General features: G+C 36.4%; 1 protein-coding gene across 2 annotated transcripts in view; it reads left to right on the top strand.

Annotated features, from left to right (window-relative positions):
- The window catches only part of TAF3 (TATA-box binding protein associated factor 3), a 162,320-nt gene that overhangs the window by 94,025 nt on the left and 43,413 nt on the right, over window positions 1-24,882 (top strand). Inside the window, exon 3 of one of the 2 annotated variants that reach the window (XM_036461359.2) lies at window positions 17,060-18,932. In XM_036461359.2, the coding sequence (XP_036317252.1) occupies window positions 17,060-18,932 (1,873 nt within the window). The remainder of the gene's footprint in view (window positions 1-17,059; window positions 18,933-24,882) is intronic. The other variant, XM_036461354.2, reaches the window with a different exon arrangement.

Below are 24,882 nucleotides of genomic sequence, written 5' to 3' on the forward strand. Positions count from 1 at the left end.
TTGCCCCCTGGACTCAGAGTTGTCTGGGAGTTCAACCAGACGGTGGAACTGGCGGGGGGAAGGGAGGGAGGCACAGGCCAGTGGCCAGCAGCCGCTAGGGACCCTGCCAGTGCATGGATTTTGTGCATTGGGTTTCTAGTGTATTTACTATTTTATTACCTGCATGTACTACAGTTTATTTACCTATTCACCACTAAAGGACATCTTGGTTGCCTCCAAGTATTGGCAATTATGAATAAAGCTGCTTATATGTTCAGGTTTTTGTGTAGACATGAGTTTCCAACTCCTTTAGGTAAATGCCAGGGAGTATGAATGATAGAGCTTATGGACAGAGTATGTTTAATTTTATAAGAAACCACCAAACTGTGTTCCAAACTGGCTGTACCATTTTGCATTTCCACCAACAATGAATGAGAGTGCCTGTTGCTCCCCATTTTTCATCGTTTTAAATTTTGGCCATTTTAATTTCAATTTTCCTGATTACATGTAATATTGAGCATCTTTTCATATACTTATTTGTCATCTGTATATCCTCTTTGGTGAGGTTTGTTCAGGCCTTTGACCCATTTTTTAATCAGGTTGTTTTCTTATTGTTGATTTTTAAGAGTTCTCTGTATATTTTGGTTAACAGTCCTTTATTAGATATATCTTTTGCAAATATTTCCACTCAGTCTTCTCTTTATTGAGCTGCATCTTGAATGATGATGAAATAGGCAAGAGAGGGAAGCCCTTATACAGAATGGTAATAATAGCCTAAATTTATTGTTTCTGAGTTTGTACTTTTCTTGTGGGCATTTTGAGGGTCTTTTACTTATTTCAGTTTTTAGCACTTGATGCCCAGCACATAGCAGGTGCACAGCAAACACTCACTCTTTTGCTGTTCTTTTTCACATGGCTTCCAAACCCTATACCATTCTTCACTGTCACTGCCATTTCCATTCTAGGAGTGTCTGAGAGCCACCAAACTGAGATACTCCCAGACACAGTTAATATGGCCTTGAAGAAGAACTACTTCTCAGTTTTCTCTGAGCTCAAGGCTTACAGATGTAGGTGATGAGTAAATATTAAATGCACAATTTAAGCCTCTTGGGTTTTTTTCTTCTGTGCCAGTGAGAGTTCTAGGAGGAACTAAAGGTAAGCAAAAATTAGTTATGTGGATTTTCAGCTTTCTGCTAGGATGCATTTCAAAGCAATTACTAATGAATTTGGAATAATTGTCTCAATCATTTCCAACTATTAAAGGAGATAGTCAAGAATTGGTGTACTGGCCCGGCCGGTGTAGCTCAATGGTTGAGCATTGATCCATTAACAAATAGGTCACTAGTTAGATTCCTGCTCAGGGCACATTCCCGTGGTGCAGGCTCAATCCCCAGTAGGGTATGTGCAGGAGGCAGCCTATTGATTATGTTTCTCTCTCATCAATATTTCTATATTTCTATCCCTCTCCCTCTTAAAAAAAAATCAATAAAAACATTAAAAAAAAGAATTGGTGTGATAAATAAAAATTACTCCTTTGTAAACCATTTTTAAATCAACTTAATATTATAAGGTTCTTGGTACTTTGAAAATGGGGTGAGTTTTCTGTTCTATCTGCAATTCATATTAGGGGGAGAATACAAACCATGATTTCATTTTTTAAGTGGTGTGTGTGTGTGTGTGTGTGTGTGTGTGTGTGTGTGTGTGTGTGTGTGTGTGTGTGTGTGAGAGAGAGAGAGAGAGAGAGAGAGAGAGAGAGAGAGAGAGAGCGCGACTAACTTATTTAAGAATGATTATCAATTTTCTTTTTCTTTTCTTTTTTTTTTGTCTACTTAATGCTTTGGATAAACATATTGGAATACTGCCAAAAATTTAGGTGGCTGAATACTAATTTTGCTGAAATTAGAAGGAACAGCCATCTCCTGCCAATTTTCTTTCTAAATTATGCACAAATTTGACTCTTGTAAGACATAAATCTGGTAAAAAAAATAAATAAATAAATAAAATAGAGTCCTAATTTTCTAGTTAGTAAGACCTTCAACAGACTATTCATGTTTCAGCTTTAATTTTTATGTAGAAAAATCAAAGGGAAGTGAAATTAGTAAAAAATTACTAGTCATATTTCTCATGTGGCCCAAGTATTGATTTGCAGTGTTAAATAACTAACATTCATAACTTGTCTGACACGAAGGAGTGAGCCATGGAAAACAATTAGTGCATCTTTCAAATGTAGGATAGTTATTGAATAATTACTTAAATAATGGTCAGTAATGGAATACAAAGGGTTATCTTTTAGCTAATCCTCAAGTAATGGAATTGGTATATCTCTGATTTTTTTTTTTTTTTCCTTAGCCTTTCAGGGTTTAGAAGAATGAGACAAAAGTGATTATGGGAACTAGAGGGAGCCACTGGAGGCCAGCAAGGAAAAGGAGACCTTATCTTAAGCAATTAATCAAGAAACTCATATTGTAGGACAATTATTCAGAACTAATTCTAAAATAGCTTTAGAGCCCCAGGTCTTTGGATATTTTTTTCCAGAATTTTGTCAAGGTCATTTAGAGCACTGGGACAGTCTTGCAATAGAATAAAAGTTGGTTAAGAGCACATATTATTCTGTATCTAGGAGTATGTGCAATATGAAAATATAGCATCAAACAACTTAAATGTACTTGTAAATTTTTTTTACTTTATTTTTATGGTAGTAAAAGTGCTAAATAGAACATGATATCTCAACGATTAACAGCCTTGCTCAGTCTACTTTCCTAAGTACAGTGGCCTTTGTCTGGCTTGTTTGCTTCAATGTGTAAAAGTTGATAATAATGTTGATCATGTATACATAGTAATTTTTAAATTTTTATTTATTATAATAAAAAATTTATATCATATTATAATAATTTAATTTCTATCGGGTATGATTGTCTTAAAATCTGGACAGCCGTTTTAAGCTTCGTATTACTTAAAAAATATTTTAATTGATTTCAGAGAGAGAAAGGGAGAGAGAGAGAAAGAAAGAAAAAAAAATTGATAAGAGAGACTCATCCATTGGCTGCCTCCTGCACTCCCCCTACTGGGGATCAAACCCGTAATCCGCGCTTGTGTCCTGACTGGGAATGAGACAAAATATCCCGTGTTTATGGGTCAACCACTGAGCCACACCAACTGGGCTGCTGTTATTTTTTTCTTCTTCTCCTTAGTGGAATAAACAACTTCTTTTATTTAATAGTTTATCTTCTTTATGTGCACAGTGAGCATTTTGAGACCTTTCTTTAGCTTTCTTATCTACCTTCTTCAATCTTCCCCTTTCTTGTAACAAGCTTCCCTGCTTAAAACTCACTAGTGGTTTCCCATTGAGTGCTCAGACACACTGTAATCATTGGGCACAGCATTGAAGATAAGGCTGGCTCCCACACATGCATGCTTCTCACCACTTTCTCTTAACCAGCTTTTCCTCCACTCACCAAATGTACAAGGCCGTTCCTACAGCAGGACCTTGGTCTTGTTCTCTTTCCCCTGAAATACTTATTCAAAAGATTATCCTCTGGCAATAGTTTTCTCATGAATCTATTCTCAGCTGAAACATCACTTCCTCGGTGACTGTTCTATCTAAAATACCCCTTTCCCTTCCCAAATGTGACATCCTGTTTTATGATCTTCCTGGCACTTCATCGCTGTGATTAATCTTTTGTATTATTTATTGCCTATGTGCCCTCCCAGCATTTAAAGTCCATGAGAAAAGAAGCCTTGTCTATTGTTTACTTAAATCTGTGTTGCCTGTTGTACATAGGTCATAATAAATATTGGTTGGGTGAGTGTGTGTGTGTGTGTGTGTGTGTGTGTGAGGGGGGGGGGCTGTCTTTATATGTCTTTATTTTGTGTACATTTTTATCCGTACTCTCCTCCAGTTTTTGTCTTCACCACTAGACTTAAGCTGTTCACTCAGATCACCACTTTACAGAGCTGCTGGGGTAATCTTTTTATAAAGCATATCAAACGCTTTTAAAACATTCAGTGACTTCCCATTAACCTTTAAATAATATCTTAACTCCTGACCATGACCCATGAAGCCCTGTCTACCTATCCAGTTTATCTTGTTTTGTCTTCCCCTCACTCTGCTCTTGCCACACTGGAATCCTTTCAGTGCCTTAAACATGTAAACTCATTATACAATATTATGTGGCTGTTTCACATGCTGTTCAATGAGTGGATAATACTGTTCTTCTAGTTTGTCTCTGACCAGCTATCCTAATTATTCAAGATCTCTGCATAATTAATCAGCTTCAGATAGTTTCTTCACTCTAAGAAGGTGTCACACCTACCTTCCTACTTCTTCTAATTGATTTTTAATTTTTTTATTACAGTTGACATATAATATTACATGTTTCAGGTGTATTACCCAGTGATTGGACATTATTTAACTTACTATCTAAATTATCATCCACATAAGTCTAGTACCCATCTTACACCATACATAGTCATTGTGATACTAGAGGCCCGTTGCAGGAAGATTCCTGCAAGAATAGGGCTTCCTGAGGCCTGAGCAAAGCAGAGAAGGGAGTGAAGCCCCCTGAGGCGGGCTTCCCTCCCGCAGCCACCCCGCAGTTTCCCTCCTGCCACCACCTCCCTGCTTTCCGCTTTCCCTCCCTCTTCCTAGCATTTTTCCAGTAATTTTTATACCATTGTGAATTTCTTGTTTTGTGACTTGTATATGGATGGTTTCCTAGGAGTTTTTGTTTGTGTTTTGAGTTATCAAGTTTTAAGAGGCTAGCAGCAGATTTTTATCTGCTACTAGTAAATATGAAAATGTTTGGAATTTATAGCATGAATCAAGGAGAGATACATAAAAACAAAAAAATTTAAATACTGATTTTTCTTTCTTCTATCAAATTTATAATTTGGCACTAAATTAATGTTTCTCTTACCATTTCAAACTAGAGTCACACCAAATTTGGTCTTCTTTTTTTATTGATTAAGATGTTATATATGAGTCCTTATTGGTCTTCTTTCTAATCTTGCTTTTTAACAGCCATTGTATAAATATACTGAACTTTTATTTTTAATTGTTTTTGCTAAAACCTCTGGGACTAAACATGCTTAGTTGGGAGAAAGAAAAACAGAGAATGTGTGGGAAAAGCTACAGGGGCTGGCTCTTGATAGGTGCTAAGAGAATGATGGCAATAAAAGGCGCATGTGCTGCTGTTACTACTACTGACATTGACTTCTATTATTTGAACAGTTTTCAAAATGATTTTACATTGTGTGTTTACTTATTACACCTGTGATAGTCCTATGAAATAAGTAGGGTCAACATTATTTTGTGTGTATACAGATAAAGAATCTTGTGCTCATCAATACAAATTAATGGTAAAGGGCTGGTTCTATAAACCAAGGTCATCTTCTAGTCCATCACTGTTTCCATTGAAAAGAAATGCTGCCTTAATAGTAAAGTATGGTTTAGGATAAAGTGTGTGCTTCTAAATACTAATCCAAAACCCAGAGGTCATGAGGCAAGTTAGTGTACTAGAAAGGATTGTATACAAGAGCTAATTGGTGAATGGGATGTCTTATATAAGTGGGCACAAGAAGGGAAAGAAAATGAACAACATGGGGCAACAACAAATTTGTCCCCTTCTGGACCCTTGACTTTAAGGATGTCCAATGTAATGTTATTTTAATAACTAAAACAATTTCTCAGTATTAGATAAAAGGACCATAGTAAGCATTTAATAATAATTTAGACAACTGACATATTTCATTGATCCTGACACACCATCAATCATAAGAAGCACCATTATTTTATGTACCGCTAAGAAAAAAACAAAACCACACAATGTGAATAGACTATGAATTGATTCTTTCTTATTAGACAAAATGTTTTCTTGTAACTGCACAGAATAAATATTACTTCTTTAGATTTTTTTAATGGTTTGTTGATTGAAACATTGAGGAGTTTCAATGTCCAGTCATTCTACCAAGAATGACAGACAAGTTCACTCAGATGCAAGCCATAACTACTACATCACTGACACTTACTCAAGTAATAAAGACAAAGATGCCTTTGATTATAAAATACATCAGTTTCAGAGTTGCACATTTTACACCATTAGAATCAATAAAATAATTATTATTTTTCTGATAGTAAAATATATATTATTATCCTGTTGATGATTGCTTAGCAGCTAAAAGCAAAAGTGGTTCCTCTCTTTATGAAGCTTAGTTGGGGATACAGATAAGAAATGTATTAACTATTAAACACTTTATTTTGGAGGGAGAGAATGACAAGATAATACTTCTTTGAGAAGACAATAATTAAGCTTAAGACTTACAAGGCGAGAGAGAGACAAGCATGGGAATCATTAGGTGTTCCCAGCAGAGAGGAACAGAATCTGTATAAATACCCTAAGGAAGGAAAAACTTGATGTATTCCAGAAACTCAAAGAATGATCATGTGGCTTGACCAGTGTTCTGCACATAGCTAGTTCTTTGAATTTAAACTAAAATATCTCCCAGTTTGGGTTTAGAAGAATGTCTTGCTGGATATGGATGGTCACAGTGTTAAAGTTCATAAGGCACATTTAATCTTTTCATTAAATGCCTTCGGAGGCCTAGGATTACTTTCAAGCAAAATCTTTTATTTTAAATCAGTACTCCATAAAAGTATTTGATGTTGATGAAGTTATAGCCATATAATTAATTATACAGTTGATCCTCATTATGCATGGATTCCGTGTTTACAATTTTGCCTACTTGCTAAAATGTCTGTGTAACTTCAAAATCACCTTCACAGTTATTCAGAGTGGCAAAAAATTAGAAGTACCCCCAACATACATGTTTGCTCTGAGTTCGAATAAGGTGGCCCTCTGCCTTGTTATTTCAATTCTCATGTTGTAAACAAATGTCATTTTCAAGGTTTATTTAGTGCCACATTTTTCATGTTTTTTGCTTTTTGTTGAAGATTGTACTGTTTAAGATGATCCCCAACCACAATTCTTAAGTGCTCACTAATGTTTCTAAGTGTAGGAAGGCTGAGAGGTGCCGTACAGAGAAAATGAGTGTTAGATAAGCTTCATTCTGACATGATATAGTGCTATTGGTCATGAGTTCTATGCTAATTAATCAACAGTGTATATTAGATGAGATGTCTTTAAAACAGAAACACACATAAAATATGTTATGTATTGATCTGCTAACAAAAATGTTTGATCAAAGCCTCGTAGGAATCTTTCCCTTAGAAGCAATGGTTCCGTTTTCACTAATTTAGTTTTGTGATAATTTTATAAAGACATAACCATCACAAATAACATGAATCCCACTGTACATGTATATGGTGTGAATGGATCGTTAATATGTTGCTGTGTAGCAAGCCATCTAAAAATTTAGTGGCTTAAAACAGCAACTATTAGCTCACAATTCTGTGAGTTGGCATTTTAGGTTGGCTCAGCTGTGCAATTCTTTTGCTGTATGTGGCTGGGTTTGATTATACATTTGTGATCAACTGCTGATCAGTGGCCTCACTCATGTCTGATGATTTGGCTGGGGCTCTAAGCCATACACTTCTCATCATCCAGCAGGTTTGCTTGGCTCATTCATGCAAGGGTAGTTGCAAGTTGCTCCAAAGCAGCAAGAGGGCAAGCCCCAGGATGCAAGTGGTTTTCAAGCATCTGCTTATGTCACGTTCACCAACACTGACCCTTCACATACAGGGTCACCTAAGTGCAAGTTGGCTCACCTCTAAGAGCAGCCCATAGAAAGGGCATAGGTGCAGGAAGGGAAAGAATTTTTCTTATTTTTGTACAGTCTAACTCATCATTAAGCACTTTGCTGAATTCTTTACATCGTTATTCAAAAACCAAAGAAACAGTACTATCTATTAACCCAAATTGGCATAAAGGGAAATTGAAGTTCAGAAAGATTAAGCATCTGCATAGCCAGTAAAGGCAGATCACACATGTCTGTGTGATTACAAAGTTTTTATTTTTTTCCCCTCTTATTATTTTGCCTTCTGTTAAATGAATGGCTAATTTGCCTGATTTCTCTTATTCTGGGAACAAAAAGAAACAAAAGCAATAAGATTATTTTCACAACTATAGGAAAGACACAACTTCCATTGTCTCTTAGAAAAAGAAACCATGTCCTATGCAAAGTCTTACAGTTGTAGTAAGTTTAAGAAAATCATGGTAATAGTGATTTGTGAGTATGTATACTTGATTTTGAATTTGGTTTTCACAAAGGGCTTACATCCTGGATGTGGAATCTTAGTTGTAATTGAACTTGTCCTGAAAGACTTAAAGGAAGATGATGAAAATATTAGAGATATTGACATTGTCTGACGAGACCTTCTTGTATTTATTTCTTTTTAAAAAAATCCACAGTATTACCATAGGCTGGCCCTTTTATGCTATTGTAATCATTGTTGAACTGAGCAGGGTGATTAACGATAGCAATTTATTGTATCTGAGGAGGAGAGAAAATAGGAGATGTTGTCGTTATCATAAATCATATCATAAATAACCAAAAAGAAGCACTCAGAATGCTTGTGTGGTGTCAGCAGCCGGCCCTTTCAGGCATGTTAGACCAGGATGTAGCCATAGAAACCCCAAAGTCATATTGTTATCTTACTCTTGCTGCAGTTATGTGATACAACAGTATTAACATATAGATTAGGCCATTTATAATACTAGGTGTCATTGCAGGGTGGCTTGCTTATATAGCATTTTAGTTTCTTATTGTGCAGAATGTTAGTGACGTAGTGCTTTTTTACAGGTCAGTTTGTGTAGAAGTATTATAACACATCTTCATTCTGCTATTAATTTGTATTATTGATTTCTTGTACTGTATGGATTGTCATTGCCCAATTGTCGTGTCTTTGCTAGTAATTTTTTTTTTTTTTAAGTAAATGGGTTTGTTTAAAAAATACCTACTCACTTTTGGGCATTGAATTGTGTTTTAAGGGTCTAATTACTATTACATTATAGACAGGATGATTTAAAATATATTTTATGAGGGAACATAGCTGGGACTTTTAAAATTTTAGCCTCATTTGGAACCCAAAGATTAAATGTTGAAATGGATTAAGATTGTTTTTATATTGTTCTCATTCCTGTCTTTTCTAGGCATACAGTGTCTGCCTATCTTCCAACTGCCCTAGACCTTCCCTCCTCACAGTAACTTCCCACCTGAGTGTTACCCTCCTGGCAGTACCCTAGGTTACAAACCCTTTTAATCCTTAGCATTCCTTCAAATTAAGTTTCATTTTCTTATAGTTTCCTTCCTCAAAAAGTAGGAAAGTGTCATTCGCTTTTTAGGTTTATGGCCTTACATATATGTTGGTGGCAGACTTTTAAAGATCTGTCTTTATCCAAGACATAAATCAAGTGGTGAGAATGCCAAACATTGTTGCATGAGGTCAGTGAGATATTGAGGAGCAGAAATAGCTCCATCATCCCTTTGGGACATTCCACATGCATGGTTAACTGCATGTAGAGATGGCCCTAATAGTGAAGATCTTCAGCTCTTAGAAGTAGATCAGATGTCAATACGTACATGTTACAGATGAGAAAACTTAAGTCTTGGAGAGGAGTGGGTTGTGCTAGATTGCATCATGGAACTGGTAGCAGAACTTAAATGTAGTTTCAGTCTATCTCCCTTTCTAGTTGACATTGTGATTTCTCTCTTACATGACCCTGGATATAGCCACATATGTACTTTGTACCTATTCCTGCCACAGCATTTAAACTGTAGCCACAACATGTGGTTAATTCTTAAGGATAGTAAATCATATCTCATTTGACTTTATTTTCCTAGAATATAACATAGTGCTTGCCACAGTGGTATTCAGAAGACAGTGGATAGGTAGGTGAGTGGATGGACTGACGGACAGACGGATGGATAGGTGAATGAATAAGGAGTGAATGAATGAGCATTAGTAGTATTTAATTGCTTCAAAGAATTGGTTATAGTAACTAAATTTAATAATCCAGACAAGTGGAATGATGTTTCTGAAATATATATATATTTTAATGTTTTTTTAAAATTGATTTTAGCCCTAACCGGTTGGCTCAGTGGATAGAGCTTCAGCCTGCGGACTCAAGGGTCCCAGGTTCGATTCAGGTCAAGGGCATGTACCTTGGTTTTATATATATTATAACCTGGGACCTTTCAGTCCGCTGAGCCAAACCAGTTTTGGCTATATATATTTTTAAAAATTGATTTTAGAGAGAAATTAAGGGAGATAGACACACCAATGAGAGAGAGACATTCGTTGGCTGCCTCCTGCATACACCCCACTGGGGACTGAGCCCACAACCCGGGCATGTGCCCTAAATTGAACTATGACCTCCTGAGCCACTGAGCCACACCAGCTGAGTACAAAATATATTTTTAAAATTAATCCTTTCATACTTGTTAATAAAAGAGGACTCTGTTATAAAAACAGTGGGATGCATAAACTAACAGGAAAATGGGCAAATTTGTCATCATTTACTAGAAATTAATTTCTGCACATGTATTTTTTAAAAATCAGAAATCTTATTTTAAGTACACTTAATTTTGAATGAAATATATGCAGGTAGCATTTTATTGTCTCAATATTTAAGGTTTAAAAACACAAGTATATTTCCTGCTTAATTTAAGATCATGCCACTGAATTTTAAAGTTGCACTCATCTGTGCAGTTAATGAGATAAAAAGCTTTCATGCCATATGCAAGCAATTTCTTTTTCCCCCTAATATCCATGAGCGTTTTAGATTACCGTGTTTCTTTAAAGGCACTTGCTATTCTAGTTAAAAAGATATTTTGTTCTAAGTCAACATTTACAGTAGCTTAAAATCATCCCCTAAAAAATCCTTTTGGTGTATTCAGACCTTATTTATTGCCTTGTTTTGTTTTTGCTCAGGAAGTTTGGTGAAGAAGCATGTTTTTTCTCATTACTCCTCTGGGATATAGCTGTGTGAATATTTATCTGTGTCATTAATGAAGGAAAATTAGAATGGGCTTCGTAGTGTCTTCCCCTGCCATCAATATCTATGAAGTTTTTAAAAGATGTACATTAATATGGATCCAATTTATTTCTTGTGTGTAATTTAAAAAGAATTAACTAACTGAAAATGTTAATTTGGTGAACCTTGGTGTAGGGTGTTCATGAGCTCTTGTATTCTGACACCTTTTTCTATAATTGAAATTATGTGAAATTAAAAAGTTAACAAATAATTTTATAATCAAATATTGACTTGGAATCATGGATTATTTACTTTAGAAATCATATCTGTCTTCCCTCTCTTTCTTAAGTTATTCTACCAATGAAATACCTGTTTTAAATCTCTTCAGCTGTGCTGCTAAGTTTGTGCCAAGTCATTTGTGTTATTACACATATTTCCCCCTATTTGACAAATGAGAAAGTGTACTATATATGCAAATCATTTGGCAAAATGAAGTTTCTCCTTTAAAAAAAGAATGAAGTTACTTCTTAATGCAGCAGCATTTTCCTTTGATTGAATTATAACAGTCATATTTTAGTTAATTTATATGACAAGTAAGTTTGTTGATAGTAGACATGAACCTCTACCAGGAAGCAGGAAATTAACTTTTTTTTTTTTTTTTTTTTACAGTAGGGGTTCCTACACTGCTTTAAGGTCCTTAGTATGTCTTTGTTGGTGGTGATAGAGTCTTCTTTTTCCTCCTAGAAGTAAAGAAATTTTATCATCATTCATGGTATTTTTTTTTGGGGGGGGGGGTGAATGACAGTGCTAATAATCACAAGCAGAAAAGGAAATACTTTTTATAAATAATTTCTTACTATACCTTTAGCAGCATGAGCATTAACCTTTATCCAGCTACCCTTACTACAATGTCTGTTATCCTACAAAGTCTCCAAGCAGCTCCAGATTGCTCATTGCAGGGAGATATATTAGGGCAGATGGCTAGGGTGATAGCCTCTCCACCTGCAGATGTTAATTCTGGACTTGCACTCTCTTATTTGGTTTGTAAGAGATTTGAGTTAGGAGAGGATATTTTTGTTTGTTTTGTTTGTTAATCTTCTCAAAAAAGGATTTCAAGGTTATGTTTATTTTACAGTGTATATATCTATTATTGACCAGTATCCTAAAGAGGTAATATTCAAATTGACTGTCACACCATTATACAAGGTGCCTGCCCCCATGTGGTCGGTCACAAGATGGCCACCACAAGATGGCCAGTAGGGGAGGGCAGTTGGGGGCAATTGGGCCGGCAGGGGAGGGCAGTTAGAGATGACTGGGCTGGCAAAGGAGGACGGTTGGGAGCAACCAGGCCTGCAGAGGAGGGTAGTTAGGGGTGATCAGGCTGGCAGGGGAACAGTTAGACATTGATCAGGCTGGCAGGAGAACAACTAGATGTTGATCAGACTGACAGGGGAGTGGCTAGTGGGTGATTAGGCTGGTAGGCAGAAGCAGTCAGAGGCAATCAGGCAGGCAGACAGGCAAGTGGTTGAGAACCAGCAGTGCCAGATTGTGAGAGGTATGTCCGACTGCTGCTTTAGGCCTGATTCCTGATTGTGGTCCCAGATTGGAGAAGGTGCAGGCTAGGCTGAGGGACACCCCCCTCCCCCGTGCATGAATTTCATGCACCAGGCTTCTAGTTATTTAATAGTTTGAATACTTTAAACATTGTATTTAAAATATTTTTGAACTCTAATAATCATTTTTCACTGTACTTTCAAGGTAAATGATGCTAATGTGCTAGTCATCTAGATCAATGAAGTAAAGCACTAAGAATTTGAGACACTTGTTTAAAATCTCACAACTAATAGTTTTCCTTGAACTTGTTTTCCCCCCAATATTTGTTTATGGCATAAATACAGAGGAGTCTTTTCCTTCCAGTTTCCAAATCTTGAAATAGTAGAAAATGAGTTAGTTCTATGGAAATAAACATCTTTAAAATACTCATATAATAATGTCACATTTCTTTCTTTCTTTTTAAAAAAAATATGTTTTATTGATTTTTTTTTTTTTTACAGAGAGGAAGAGAGAGGGAGAGGGACAGAGAGTTAGAAACATGAATGAGAGAGAATCACCGATCAGCTGCCTCTTGCACACCCCCCCACTGAGGATGTGCCCAGAACCAAGGTACATGCCCTTGACTGGAATCGAACCCAGGACCTTTCAGTCCGCAGGCCGACGCTCTATCCACTGAGCCAAACTGGTTTCGGCAAGAATGTCACATTTCTGACTTTGAAATACAGCTTTTATTCTTATATCTATATTTGTATTAAATGAGAAAGAGCTTATGACTCATATTTTCTTTTTTTGGTAATTTTTTAAAATTTGTCTTTATTATTGAAAGTATTACAGATGTCCCCTTTGGATTTGTTGTTGTTGTTGTTGTTGTTACTATTTTTCCCATTGACCTCCAACTCATATTTTCTTCCCCCCCCCCCTTTTTTTTTTCTGATTTGAGAGAGAGAGATATTGGTTTGTTGTTTCACTTATTTGTGCATTCATTGGTTGATTCTTATATGTTCCCTGACTGGGGATTAAACTACAACCCTGGCACACCAACCAACTAAGCCACCTTTATGTAATAATGTATCAAGATCAAATATCTTGTAATATTAAACTTCTAACAACCAAATTTTGTGCTATTTTATAATAAAACTTTTTATGAATGAGTATAGGAGCATGTTAAAATACTTTTAGGGTACTTTACAGATTATTGGTAAATGCTTATTATAATTCATATTCACACAGAATGCTTTACTATCCTAGTTAAAAAGAATAGTAAATTGTTATCAAACTGAAGATAACCTTCAAGTTGGGGTTTGGGTGACCATAAAGGATAAATCAATAACCATCATATATTTATCTTATTCCAAACTTAGAACATAGAATTAAAATTATTCATGTAATGAAAAGCCAGAAAGGCATTTGTATAATCACCAATTAAGTCTGTTTTTGAGCAGAGTTGTATTCATTTGGTTGAATTTTGTGGTATTTTAAAAATTAAAATATATTCACTCAAGTGGAAAACTTTCTTACCAAGAGAATGAGTTAGAAAGGAAAGTACAATCTTACAACAGTGAAAATGAATAACTACAGCTACCTGCGTCAACATGGGTGAATCTTAGAAACATATGTTTGGTGAAAAAAAAGCTAAAGAACATTGTAGTGTGATACCACTTATAAAGAGTACAAAAAGAAGCAAACTAGATACAAATATGTAAAGGAACAAGGGAATGATGAGTATAAAAATCAGGTCAGTAGTTATTTGTGGGTAAGAATGGAGAGAGCAAAGGATGAATCAGAAACAAAAGAGTTCCAATGACATTGCTTCTGTTCTGTTTACAAAGTTAGGTGGCAACATCACAGGCATTCATTCATTGTTATGCTGTATGCCTTCCATGTACATTGCTTATACTGTCTGGTATGTATCAGATGATTTCTAATTCAGAAATTTGTTGGAAATATCTTCACACCTTTCCTGTTCTTATTAAAGTTTAAGGCTTTCCTTCCAGCACAATTACTTTTTCATCCTGAGGAATTTTGATGCTACAATTGAAGCTTTCTTATAAACATAAAAAGTAATTGTTAAACTAATCAAAATAAGAAACATCTGTATGTTAAGTATTCCTAAAATCAGCAATTGTAATAGGTTAGCTTTATAATTTATTTATATCCTTCTAACCATGTAAAGCATATAGATGCATAAAAGTTAGCAGCAAGGACTTGAAATAAACAACAAAAAGAAAATAAACAATAAAAATAACAGAAACAGAATAACAACTCCTGCTGATAGAGACCCACTTTGAATCAAACTTTATGTTTTTGTTTTAACTTTCTTTTTTCACTTATGAGAACAACCACCATTCTTTTTTCTAAAGTGAACCAATCTGTTTTCTCAAGTATTTGCAGAAAAGGAGTAGTTTTTCCTAGCCCTGTCTACATACCTTCTTCTGTTCTAATGCCCGTCTGGTGGTCATCTTGCCAGTTTCAATTTGAAAGAATCTTACACTAGTAAAATAATACACTGTGTAGAAAACTCAGATTTTCAAGTTGTCCTACCTATAGCACAGACATTCCATCTGGTAGATCTAGCACTGTCTCACTAGTAGTTCCAGGAGTTCCCTTTCAAGGGACTGCTTCTCTTAGAGCAGTTTCCTTTGCTCTTCCAGGGCATCGACCAGGGAGATCTTGGTCCAGATTAGCCTCCAGAGTGAGAAGAACAAGGTGCACTCTAACATATTCTGAAGGTCTGCTATGCTACTTATTGAAACCTTCCTCCTCCTTACTTCCCTGTTTCTATTAAGGACTGCATTTCTCACTCACCAGGGCTCAAACCTTGAAATTGTGTTTGAATTCTTCCTACACTCTTACACCTAATCATTTATCAGATTCTGTTCATTCCACATTCAAAATAATATCTGCCTCTACGGCTTCCTATTCATTACTACTATTTTATCAGACCCTTATTGTCACTTACCTGCATCATTTCAGTAATCCGTAACTTGTCACTTCTCTATTACTATCTGTTACTTTCTATTCATCATATATGTTCCTGCCAAAAATAATTTTGCGAACAATTACCCTGTTATTTTTCTCCCTTATCTAAAAATCTTCATTAAGTCCAAACTACCAGTAGGATAAAGATTATGTTCACTTTCCCAGAATTCAAAACTTCTGGGACCTAGATACAACCTCAGTAAACTTACTTTCTATTATTTTTCATCTTGCACCCTACTTCCCAGACAAATTATTTCCACACACTTCCTATGTTCCCTTCCATCTTTTTGTCCTCTGTTCTGTACTTCATCATTCCCAATAGCCAGAAATCCGAAATGCTGCTTAATTAATTAATTAATTGAGTCTCCCCCAGACCTTTGACATTTCTCCTTTGAACTACTGTAGCACTTCATTGTCTTACGGTACTAATCACTTTCTATGTACTTCATACACTGTGTCTCCCTGCTAAACTACAAGCTCTCTTAGGTTATGATTTATTTTTTACTTATTCCAGTAGTTCTTTTAGCCTTTATTATTGTGTATTATGCATGCTATATGCTGAGTTAATAGGTATAGAAAGAAAGAATCCGATCTTACAGCAGCCCAGTCAAGTAGTCAAGGCAAGTAACATTAGCCCCTTTTGAAAGGTCAGGAAACAGGTTCAAAGAGGTTAAGAGATTGCCGAAGGCCTGTTGCTCTATAGTGTCAGACCACCAGCTGATACACCATTTTTCTGATACCACAGCCAATATGTATTTCACTGTACTACTTGCCTCTCATGGTGGCTAGCATTAAGCAAGCAAACTAGAGGACATAAATAGTATATGAATTCTGTCCAAGTTGGAGGAGTGCATTTCCAAAATCCAAGAATTAAACTTCATTATAAAAGTCCTAAAAAATGTATGCATTTTTATAATATCATTTATGAGGATAGTAGTCATATAATAACCAGTATCTGGATTTTTTTTAATATATATTTTATTGATTTTTTACAGAGAGGAAGGAGGAGGGATAGAGAGCTAGAAATGTCGATGAGAGAGAAACATCGACCAGCTGCCTCTTGCACACCCCCTACCGGGGGATCTGCCCACAGTCAAGGTACATGCCCTTGACCGGAATCGAACCCGGGACCTTTCAGTCCACAGGCCGACGCTCTATCCATTGAGCCAAACCGGTTTCGGCTAGTATCTGGATTTTTTAGAAGTGTTTATATATGTTTGTTTTTGTGTGCATGTGTATGTGTACGTGTACATGTACACGAGAGGAAGAGGAAACAAGAGAAACAGCATTTACTCAGGTTAGGAAAAGAATTAATAAAAGGGAGCCGATGACAAATAGGAAATACTTAGCAAACTCCAGATTCCGAAAGTAGGGCCAAGCCACTTGAAAGGAAAACAACTGTTTGCCTCTGCTATCACTGATTTCCACTCTTCAAAGAATGACTGCATGGAAGTTTGGAAGATCCTTGAAAACGTAATCACTTTACTTTCTAAAAGAGTCAAAAAATTTTCTTCAAATCATGTTTATATTTACCTAGAAATCATTACTTTTATTTGTTACAGGTTTGTTTTTTTGTTAATATTTCAATAACACTTTTTTTTCTCTTCCTTTACCAGAAGAAGAAGAAGAGCAGGTGCCCACTGATGGGGGGACATCAGCAGAAGCTATGCAAGTTCCCTTGGAAGAAGACGATGAACTTGAGGAGGAGGAAATTATTAATGATGAGAATTTCTTGGGCAAGAGACCATTAGATAGCCCTGAAGTTGAAGAAATGCCTGCCATGAAGCAACCACGACTAATAAGCACTAAAGGAGACACCCTGGATGTAGTGTTATTGGAAGCTCGAGAACCGCTCAGCTCAATCAATACCCAAAAGATCCCACCGATGCTTTCTCCAGTCCATGTACAGGACAGCACAGACCTCACACCTCCATCACCAGAGCCACCAATGTTAGCTCCTGTTGCAAAATCACAAATGCCAACCACAAAACCTTTAGAAGCAAAGTCATTTACACCCAAAACAAAGACTAAAACTAGTTCTCCAGGACAGAAGACTAAATCACCTAAAATGACTCAGTCACCAGCAATGGTCGGAAGTCCTATTCGGTCACCAAAAACTGTACCCAAAGAAAAGAAATCTCCTGGACGTTCTAAGAGCCCTAAAAGCCCCAAGAGTCCCAAGATTATAACTAATATTCCCCAAGCGCCAATCAGACCTGAAACACCAAATAGGACTCCTTCAGCTATAATAAGTGAAAAAATTAGTAAAGAGACCCTTCAGGTAAAACAAATACAAACACCCCCGGAGGCTGGGAAGCTGACCAATGAGAATCTGCCAAGGAAAGCTTTTGTGATCGACAAAACGATTGATGACTCTATTGATGCTGTGATTGCACGAGCTTGTGCTGAGCGAGAGCCAGATCCTTTTGAGTTTTCTTCTGGATCAGAATCAGAAGGAGACATTTTTACCAGCCCTAAGCGAATTTCAAGTTCAGAATGTACAACTCCAAAAGCATCCACTTCCTTGAACAATTTCGCTAAGTTAGGGTCCACTCCTCTGCCTCTTTCAGGTGGAACATCAAGTTCTGATAATTCCTGGACAATGGATGCCTCCATCGATGAGGTTGTTCGGAAAGCAAAAATGGGAACAGCTTCCAATGTGCCCCCCAGCTTTTCTTACCTCTCCTCTCCTTCAGTCTCTCCTCCCACACCCGAACCTCTGCACAAGCTGTATGAGGAGAAAACCAAATTGCCTTCCTCATTGGACATCAAAAAGAAGTTGAAAAAGGAACTAAGGACGAAAATGAAAAAGAAAGAGAAGCAGAGAGATAGGGAACGGGAAAGAGACAAAAGCAAGGACAAGAGTAAAGAGAAGGATAAAGTTAAAGAAAAGGAGGCTAATAAGGAAGCCAAGTATCCATGGAAGGAATTCTTGAAAGATGAAGAGTTAGATCCCTATAAATTTAAAATAAGAGAATTTGAAGAGGTTGATTCCAAAGTGAGATTGAAAGATGGACTTGTCAGAAAGGAGAAAGAGAAGCATAAAGATAAGAAGAAAGATAGAGAAAAGAGCAGAAAAGATAAAGATAAGCGAGACAAAGACAAAGTTAAAGATAAAGGTCGTGAGGAGAAGGTGAAAGTGGCACCAGCCCCCCTGGTACTGCCGCCCAAGGACATGGCTCTGCCCTTGTTCAGCCCCACTGGGGCCGTGAGGATCCCAGCCATGCTGCCCTCTTTGTCACCCATGCTTCCTGAAAAATTGTTTGAAGAAAAAGAGAGGCCTAAGGAGAAAGAAAGGAAAAGGGACAAAAAAGAGAAGAAGAAAAAGAAAGAGAAAGAGAAGGAAAAGGAGAAGAAGGAGAAGGAAAGGGAAAAAGAGAAGAGAGAAAGAGAGAAGAGAGAAAAAGAAAAGGAGAAACACAAGCATGAAAAAGTAAGCTGTTTCTCATTTTCATCACTGTCTGAACAAAGTCCTATTGAAAAATACAGGTAAACAAAGCCAGCCATTTTATCTGTAATTTGGATGCAAATCACCCATAACTTAACTGGAAATATGTTTGTAATAAGGTTACAAAATTTATGTTTAATTTTAAAGCCCATAAACTTGTTTTTTGTTTTTTTGTTTTTTTTAGATGAGCATCCATTTTACTGTTCAGGTTTCTTATAGCATATTCTTAAGTGCTTTTCCAGCCTAATTTTATTTATTTTTTTTTTAATTTTTTTTTAACAAATTTTTTTTATTTTTTTTAATATATTTTATTGATTTTTTGCCCCCCTCCCTCCCGTACATACCCTCCCTCCCCAGAGTTTTATGTCCATTGGTTGTACTTATATGCATGTACACAAGTCCTTCGGTTGATCTATTATCTCCCCCAGATCTTCCTCCCCTCCCCACTGTAATTTGACAGTCTGCCTGTTGCTTTACTGTCTCTATATCTGTCTCTTGGTTCATCAGTTTATAATGTTCTTTATCATCCACAAATGAGTGAGGTCATGTGGTGTTTCTCTTTCACTGATTGGCTTATTTCACTCAAAAGCCCATAAACTTGTAATCAAGCTCCTTGTGCATTGGAAAGTGTTAAAAACTCATAGCCTAAAAGGACTCTAATTACAGAGTATAAACTCTATTAACTGCACTATTCTCTGGCAGTTTTAAGAAAAATCTGTAATCTTAAACTGAATAATATTTTTGTAATTATCAAGACTACATACTATTTTATGTAGTCTACCCAAATATTAGATACCAAAAATCACAAAAATAAACAAACAAACAACAACAAAACACACCAAGCATTCATTTTTCTAGGAGCATGAGAAACTATGGCACTTAAAATTTTAAGAGGATAGCAAGGCCTGAGGAGTCCTTCACTGATTTTCTTTATCATGAGCCATTTTTACAAGTATTTAAGGTTATGGCTGCCCATTACTTTCTGTAATATCTACTATCCTTCTATTTTTTGCTTTAATAAGATTAGGACATGTTTCTTAGTATCAAGGCTATTTTAGTATCAAGCCTGGATGGTGGCAGAAAATAATTCCAAATATTTTTTAATGTAAGCAAATCAAGCTTTCATGGAGTATAGCCAAAGAAACTGATATACAGCCTACAGTTTTGTAGAAACTATGACCTCAATTCTTTGGGCTCAGAAGGTGACCTTTAATGGCTTTGCTTTTCAGCCCATGGTTGTTTGGATTACAGTAGTGGTTGATTTGAAAAAAATCTTTTTAACTTTCTTAAAAAGTATTCAACTATTTATGGTACCGTACACACAGATCGTTAGAGATTGTTTTCCTGACTTCTGAAAGCAATCCTTGAGTTTGACTACAAAATAATACATAGTGATTTTTTCCACATAATAAAATATGATGTATTTGACCTACAGTAGATCTATTACTAACAATTCTGCAATATTTTAAATTTCAAACATACTTAGGAAAATTAGTTTAGCTAACATGAAGTGGGAACTCTCACATTTTTCTGCCTAACTTTATTCTTTCTCTAATAAATAACCCTTGGCTGTTATCTATATCTGTATCTATATCTATATCTATCTATCTATCTATATATATATACACACACATATACATATACATATACATATACATATACATATACATATACATATACATATATATAAAAAAGGCTAAGCATCTGTCGGACCATCTGACCAGTAGATATGATGCACAATGACCAGCAAAGGGCAGATCCTCAATGCAGGAGCTGCCAAGTTGTGGTGACTTGACAGTAGTGGTTCTTGAGTGACGACCGCGGAATCAGAGAGGAGGGAGCCTGACTTTAGAGTACATCACCATAGAACCGCCATCTCGCAATCCAGGACCCCTCGGGGGATGTCAGAGAGCAGTTTTCGGCCTGATCCTCACAGGCCAGGCTGAGGGACCCCACCTGCCAGAGGGACCTCAAAGGGCATCACTCTGCAGATGCCCTTCAAGCTATGGCACCACCCCAGGTGCAGCTGGCCGGCCGGGGAGGAACCCTAGGAGGTTGGCTCCAGGGCCCATCTCACCCAGTCCCACCCTGCCGGCCTCCTCCTAATTAATTTTCTTTCAATGTGCATGAATCTGTGCACTGGGGCACTAATAAAATATAGAGAAATAAAATGGACATTCTGATAATAATTGAACATTGGCAAATTAACAAAGCACAGAAGTTCAACTTTTCTTTCCATTTTAAAAATCATTTTATCACTATGTTATTTTATGTAGTACCTGGCACTTCCACATACCTATTTTCTTCTCCTAACACACCTGTGACATAGGTTTAGCAGATATTGCTATCAAACATTTACCAATGAGAAGCTGAGAGAGTGACTTGCCTAAGTCACAGTCACACAACCATCAAGAGTCAGGTTATGTACCAGGTACCTGCAGATATACCTCACCTCTTCGAATATTTACTAGTAGAGATCTTGTCTGGCAGCAATTAGTCACTTACCATCATATACCTAGTAACTTGGCACCCGAGCCCTCAGCAAATAGGATACTGTTGCTTTCATCACCATCTTAATTTTGAAACGTCAGTGGAGTTGTTTCAATGGAATTTGAGTATTGTCCACCAGAGTAGGTTTGTAGCAGTGGTCTGTGCCTTTCCTCACATCTGCTGGCTTTAGAAAGGAAAAGTCCCTCAGAAAGCCTTGGTTGGAGGCAAAGTCTCAGTTATGAGTTGCACAGATTTCACCTAACAGAAGCCTACAAATCCTTGTGTGAGTTTTGATGGGTATGGATCTGATAAGTGCCAAATATAAGAAATTATAAAGTCAGCTATCTTACGATCTTTAAAAGTAATAAACAGCCGAAACCAGTTTGGCTCAATGGATAGAGCGTGGGCTTGCGGACTGAAAGGTCCCGGGTTCGATTCTGGTCAAGGGCATGTACCTTGGTTGCGGGTACATCCTCAATGGAGGGTGTGCAAGAGGCAGCTAATCGATGATTTTCTCTCATTGGTGTTTCTAACTCTCATCCCTCTCTCTTCCTCTCTGTAAAAATATCAATAAAATATATATTAAAAAAACAAAAAAGGAAAAAAAAGTAATAAACAGTATTGTCTCTAGAGTTAAACCTGGGTTGAAATTTTGACTTTTTAGCTGTATGAAATTAGGCAAGTTGTTTTTGTTAGGATTAAATGAAATATCATATGAGATGTGCTTCGTGCTGTTTCTGGCATATAAGTGCTAGGTAAATGGGACATGAAGGTAATAGTGGTGGTGAGTGTTATTATTCCATTCTGAATCAATCACAAAAAGGTAGAAATATAGAGTTTGCCACTCATTGAACTTTATGAGCTAACTTAAGCATGATAGGGTGAGTCAGCTGTGGTTATATTTTTTCTGCTTTCTGGGCATGTTTTTTATTTTATTTTAACTCTTTATGCAGATAGTAAAGTATAAAATCTAGTACAGCCCATGGAAATGCTATTGACAAAGAGTAGAAGTTGAGATATTAACTTAAGCATTGATTTCTTTTTCAACTTCACTTAATTCCCCCACAAGTCATATGAGTTAATACATCTCAAACCATAGGCATTAATGAAAGTAGACCTGTAATTGGGTCACATATGGTCTAAGAAACCTCTTATATATCCATAAAAGAAAGACAACATGGGTAAATAAAAATGAAGGATATCTAAGCTGCCCCAAGGAAATGTCTTTGTCAAAAGAATGAGGGACAATAATCTCATTTTTCCTTCTCATCCCAACCAACTCAACCGGAGCAACTCTCACAGACATTGACCTAGAACAGCAAGCAAGGGCATTGTTTTAATAAAGAAAATGATCTTTTATATCGTTATTTTACCTACCTATAAAGTTTTTTACCATCTATACCCACGTGGTTATCAATATAAGAATAATAAAGATACCATTAATTAAACAGGGATCTGCACGGTAGGTAGGTGTCGTGGGCTTTGGAATTTAGCAGATCTGAGAAAAGAGCCAGGATAAGTTTTTTAGTTTCTTTAATCCTTAGGTACTTCATCTTTAAAGTAGGAATATGATAATCACTCTTTTTAAAAAACAGCTATAGTTAAAATGTATAAGTAATTATACGCTAAACAGTATGTATGTTTAATTCCTTAACACAACTCTGTAATATAAGTTACTATAGTTATCACTTTAAGATGAGAAACAGAGCCCTGGACAGGTAGCTCAGTTGGTTAGAACATCCCCATATGCCAAGATTACATCCCCATATGCACATAAAAGAATCAACCCATGAATGCATAAATAAGTGGAACAACAAACCATTTGCTTTTCTCTCTCTCTCTCTCTCTCTCTCTCTCTCTCTCTCTCTCTCTCTCTCTCTCTCCCCTCCTCCTCTTTTCTTCTCTCTCTAAAATCAATAAATAAATAAAAATTAAGATAAAAAATGGAGACTTAGAGAGGTTAGTAAACCTGCCCAAGATCACATATATAGTAAGTGATTTAAAAGGAGCCACAATTTCAACCCAGGGCATTGGGTGCTATAATTGATGTTCTTAACCACTATACTCTCCTAATTGAATTACAAATGGTTTAAGTGAAATAATATATGCAAGGCATCTGGCTCAGTGACACATCAGAAAAAATGGTTTTTCTAGAAGTGGTAATAATACAAAGTGTGGTGATTTATGTACATTTTTTCAATTCCCCTTTATAATCAGTAATATGCACTAGTCAAGGTTAGGAATGTGGTCTTTCACCTTTTTACGACAGGATCAAACTGACGTTTTATGGAAAACATATTAAGAGTAGTTATGTATTTTTGTTTTCTTAATATATTTTATTGATTTTTTACAGAGAGGAAGGGAGAGAGGGATAGAGAGCTAGAAACATCGATGAGAGAGAAACATCGACCAGCTGCCTCTTGCACACCCCCTACTGGGGATGTGCCCACAACCAATGTACATGCCCTTGACCGGAATCGAACCTGGGACCTTTCAGTCCACAGACCAACGCTCTATCCACTGAGCCAAACCGGTTTCGGCAAGAGTAGTTATGTTGAGCAGTCACAAATATAACCACAATGTCTTTAGCAGTGATAAATCTAACAGTACATTTCAGAGCAGTTTAAAAATCTTGTTTCAATTTGTGTCAGTATATGTATTGCATAAGTTGTTGTTGTTGTTGTTTTAAGGGGGATCACTGTGAAAAAATAAAATGGCTCATCTTTTATATTAGTGGAATTAAATAGTTGTATATATAACCTTATATTGAAGATAAGCCAAAATTTGTCAAGCTATATTTTTATGCTCTTATTTGAATATGATCTAAAAAGTCATGGTAGAGTTTCACTACCCCCCAAAATGATGTCACAATCTGTAAATAAATAGGCCCAATGCTGGCCCACAAAGAGCATGGGCTTCGGAGCAGGCTGATTTGGTAGATACCATTTATTAGTTATTCACCAATCTCTCTAACATCTCTGATCCTCTGCGCCCTTCTCTTCATCTCCTTCCTCCTGTTCAATACTTGGAAAAGACAGCAGCGTCATAAAGTATGGTTTCCGTCTGCTTAAAAACAATAGTTCCATTCCTTCTCTAAGCATATTTTGGCTTGAAAGGCCTTCTTCTTTGCTTTCTCAGAGAAAACAAGACTAATTTGTGTCATTTCAGACAAGTTAAGTAGATGACTATGACAATTCTGAATTTTCTTACAGCTAACCAATAACGTTGATAACCCATAGGTGATTGAATTTGTTTATAATGAAAAGCTCATCAGTTCTCCAAAAATTTTAAGTCTCATGCTCTACCGACTGAGCTAGCTGGGCACTTCTGTTCTCCAAAAATTTTAAAGGGTTCTCCAAAAATTTTATCCTATCAATTAATGAATTGTATGTTTTTTGGTTTTTTGGGGGGAGGGGGAGTTCATTTTGTTTTGTTTTGAACTAACGTCAGCTATTGTATGAACTAACCCAGCTAGAAAATGCTACTAGCAGCTGCTAGTTA

Source organism: Pipistrellus kuhlii, unplaced genomic scaffold (assembly GCF_014108245.1).
Source record: "Pipistrellus kuhlii isolate mPipKuh1 unplaced genomic scaffold, mPipKuh1.p scaffold_m20_p_1, whole genome shotgun sequence".
Lineage (NCBI taxonomy): Eukaryota > Metazoa > Chordata > Mammalia > Chiroptera > Vespertilionidae > Pipistrellus > Pipistrellus kuhlii.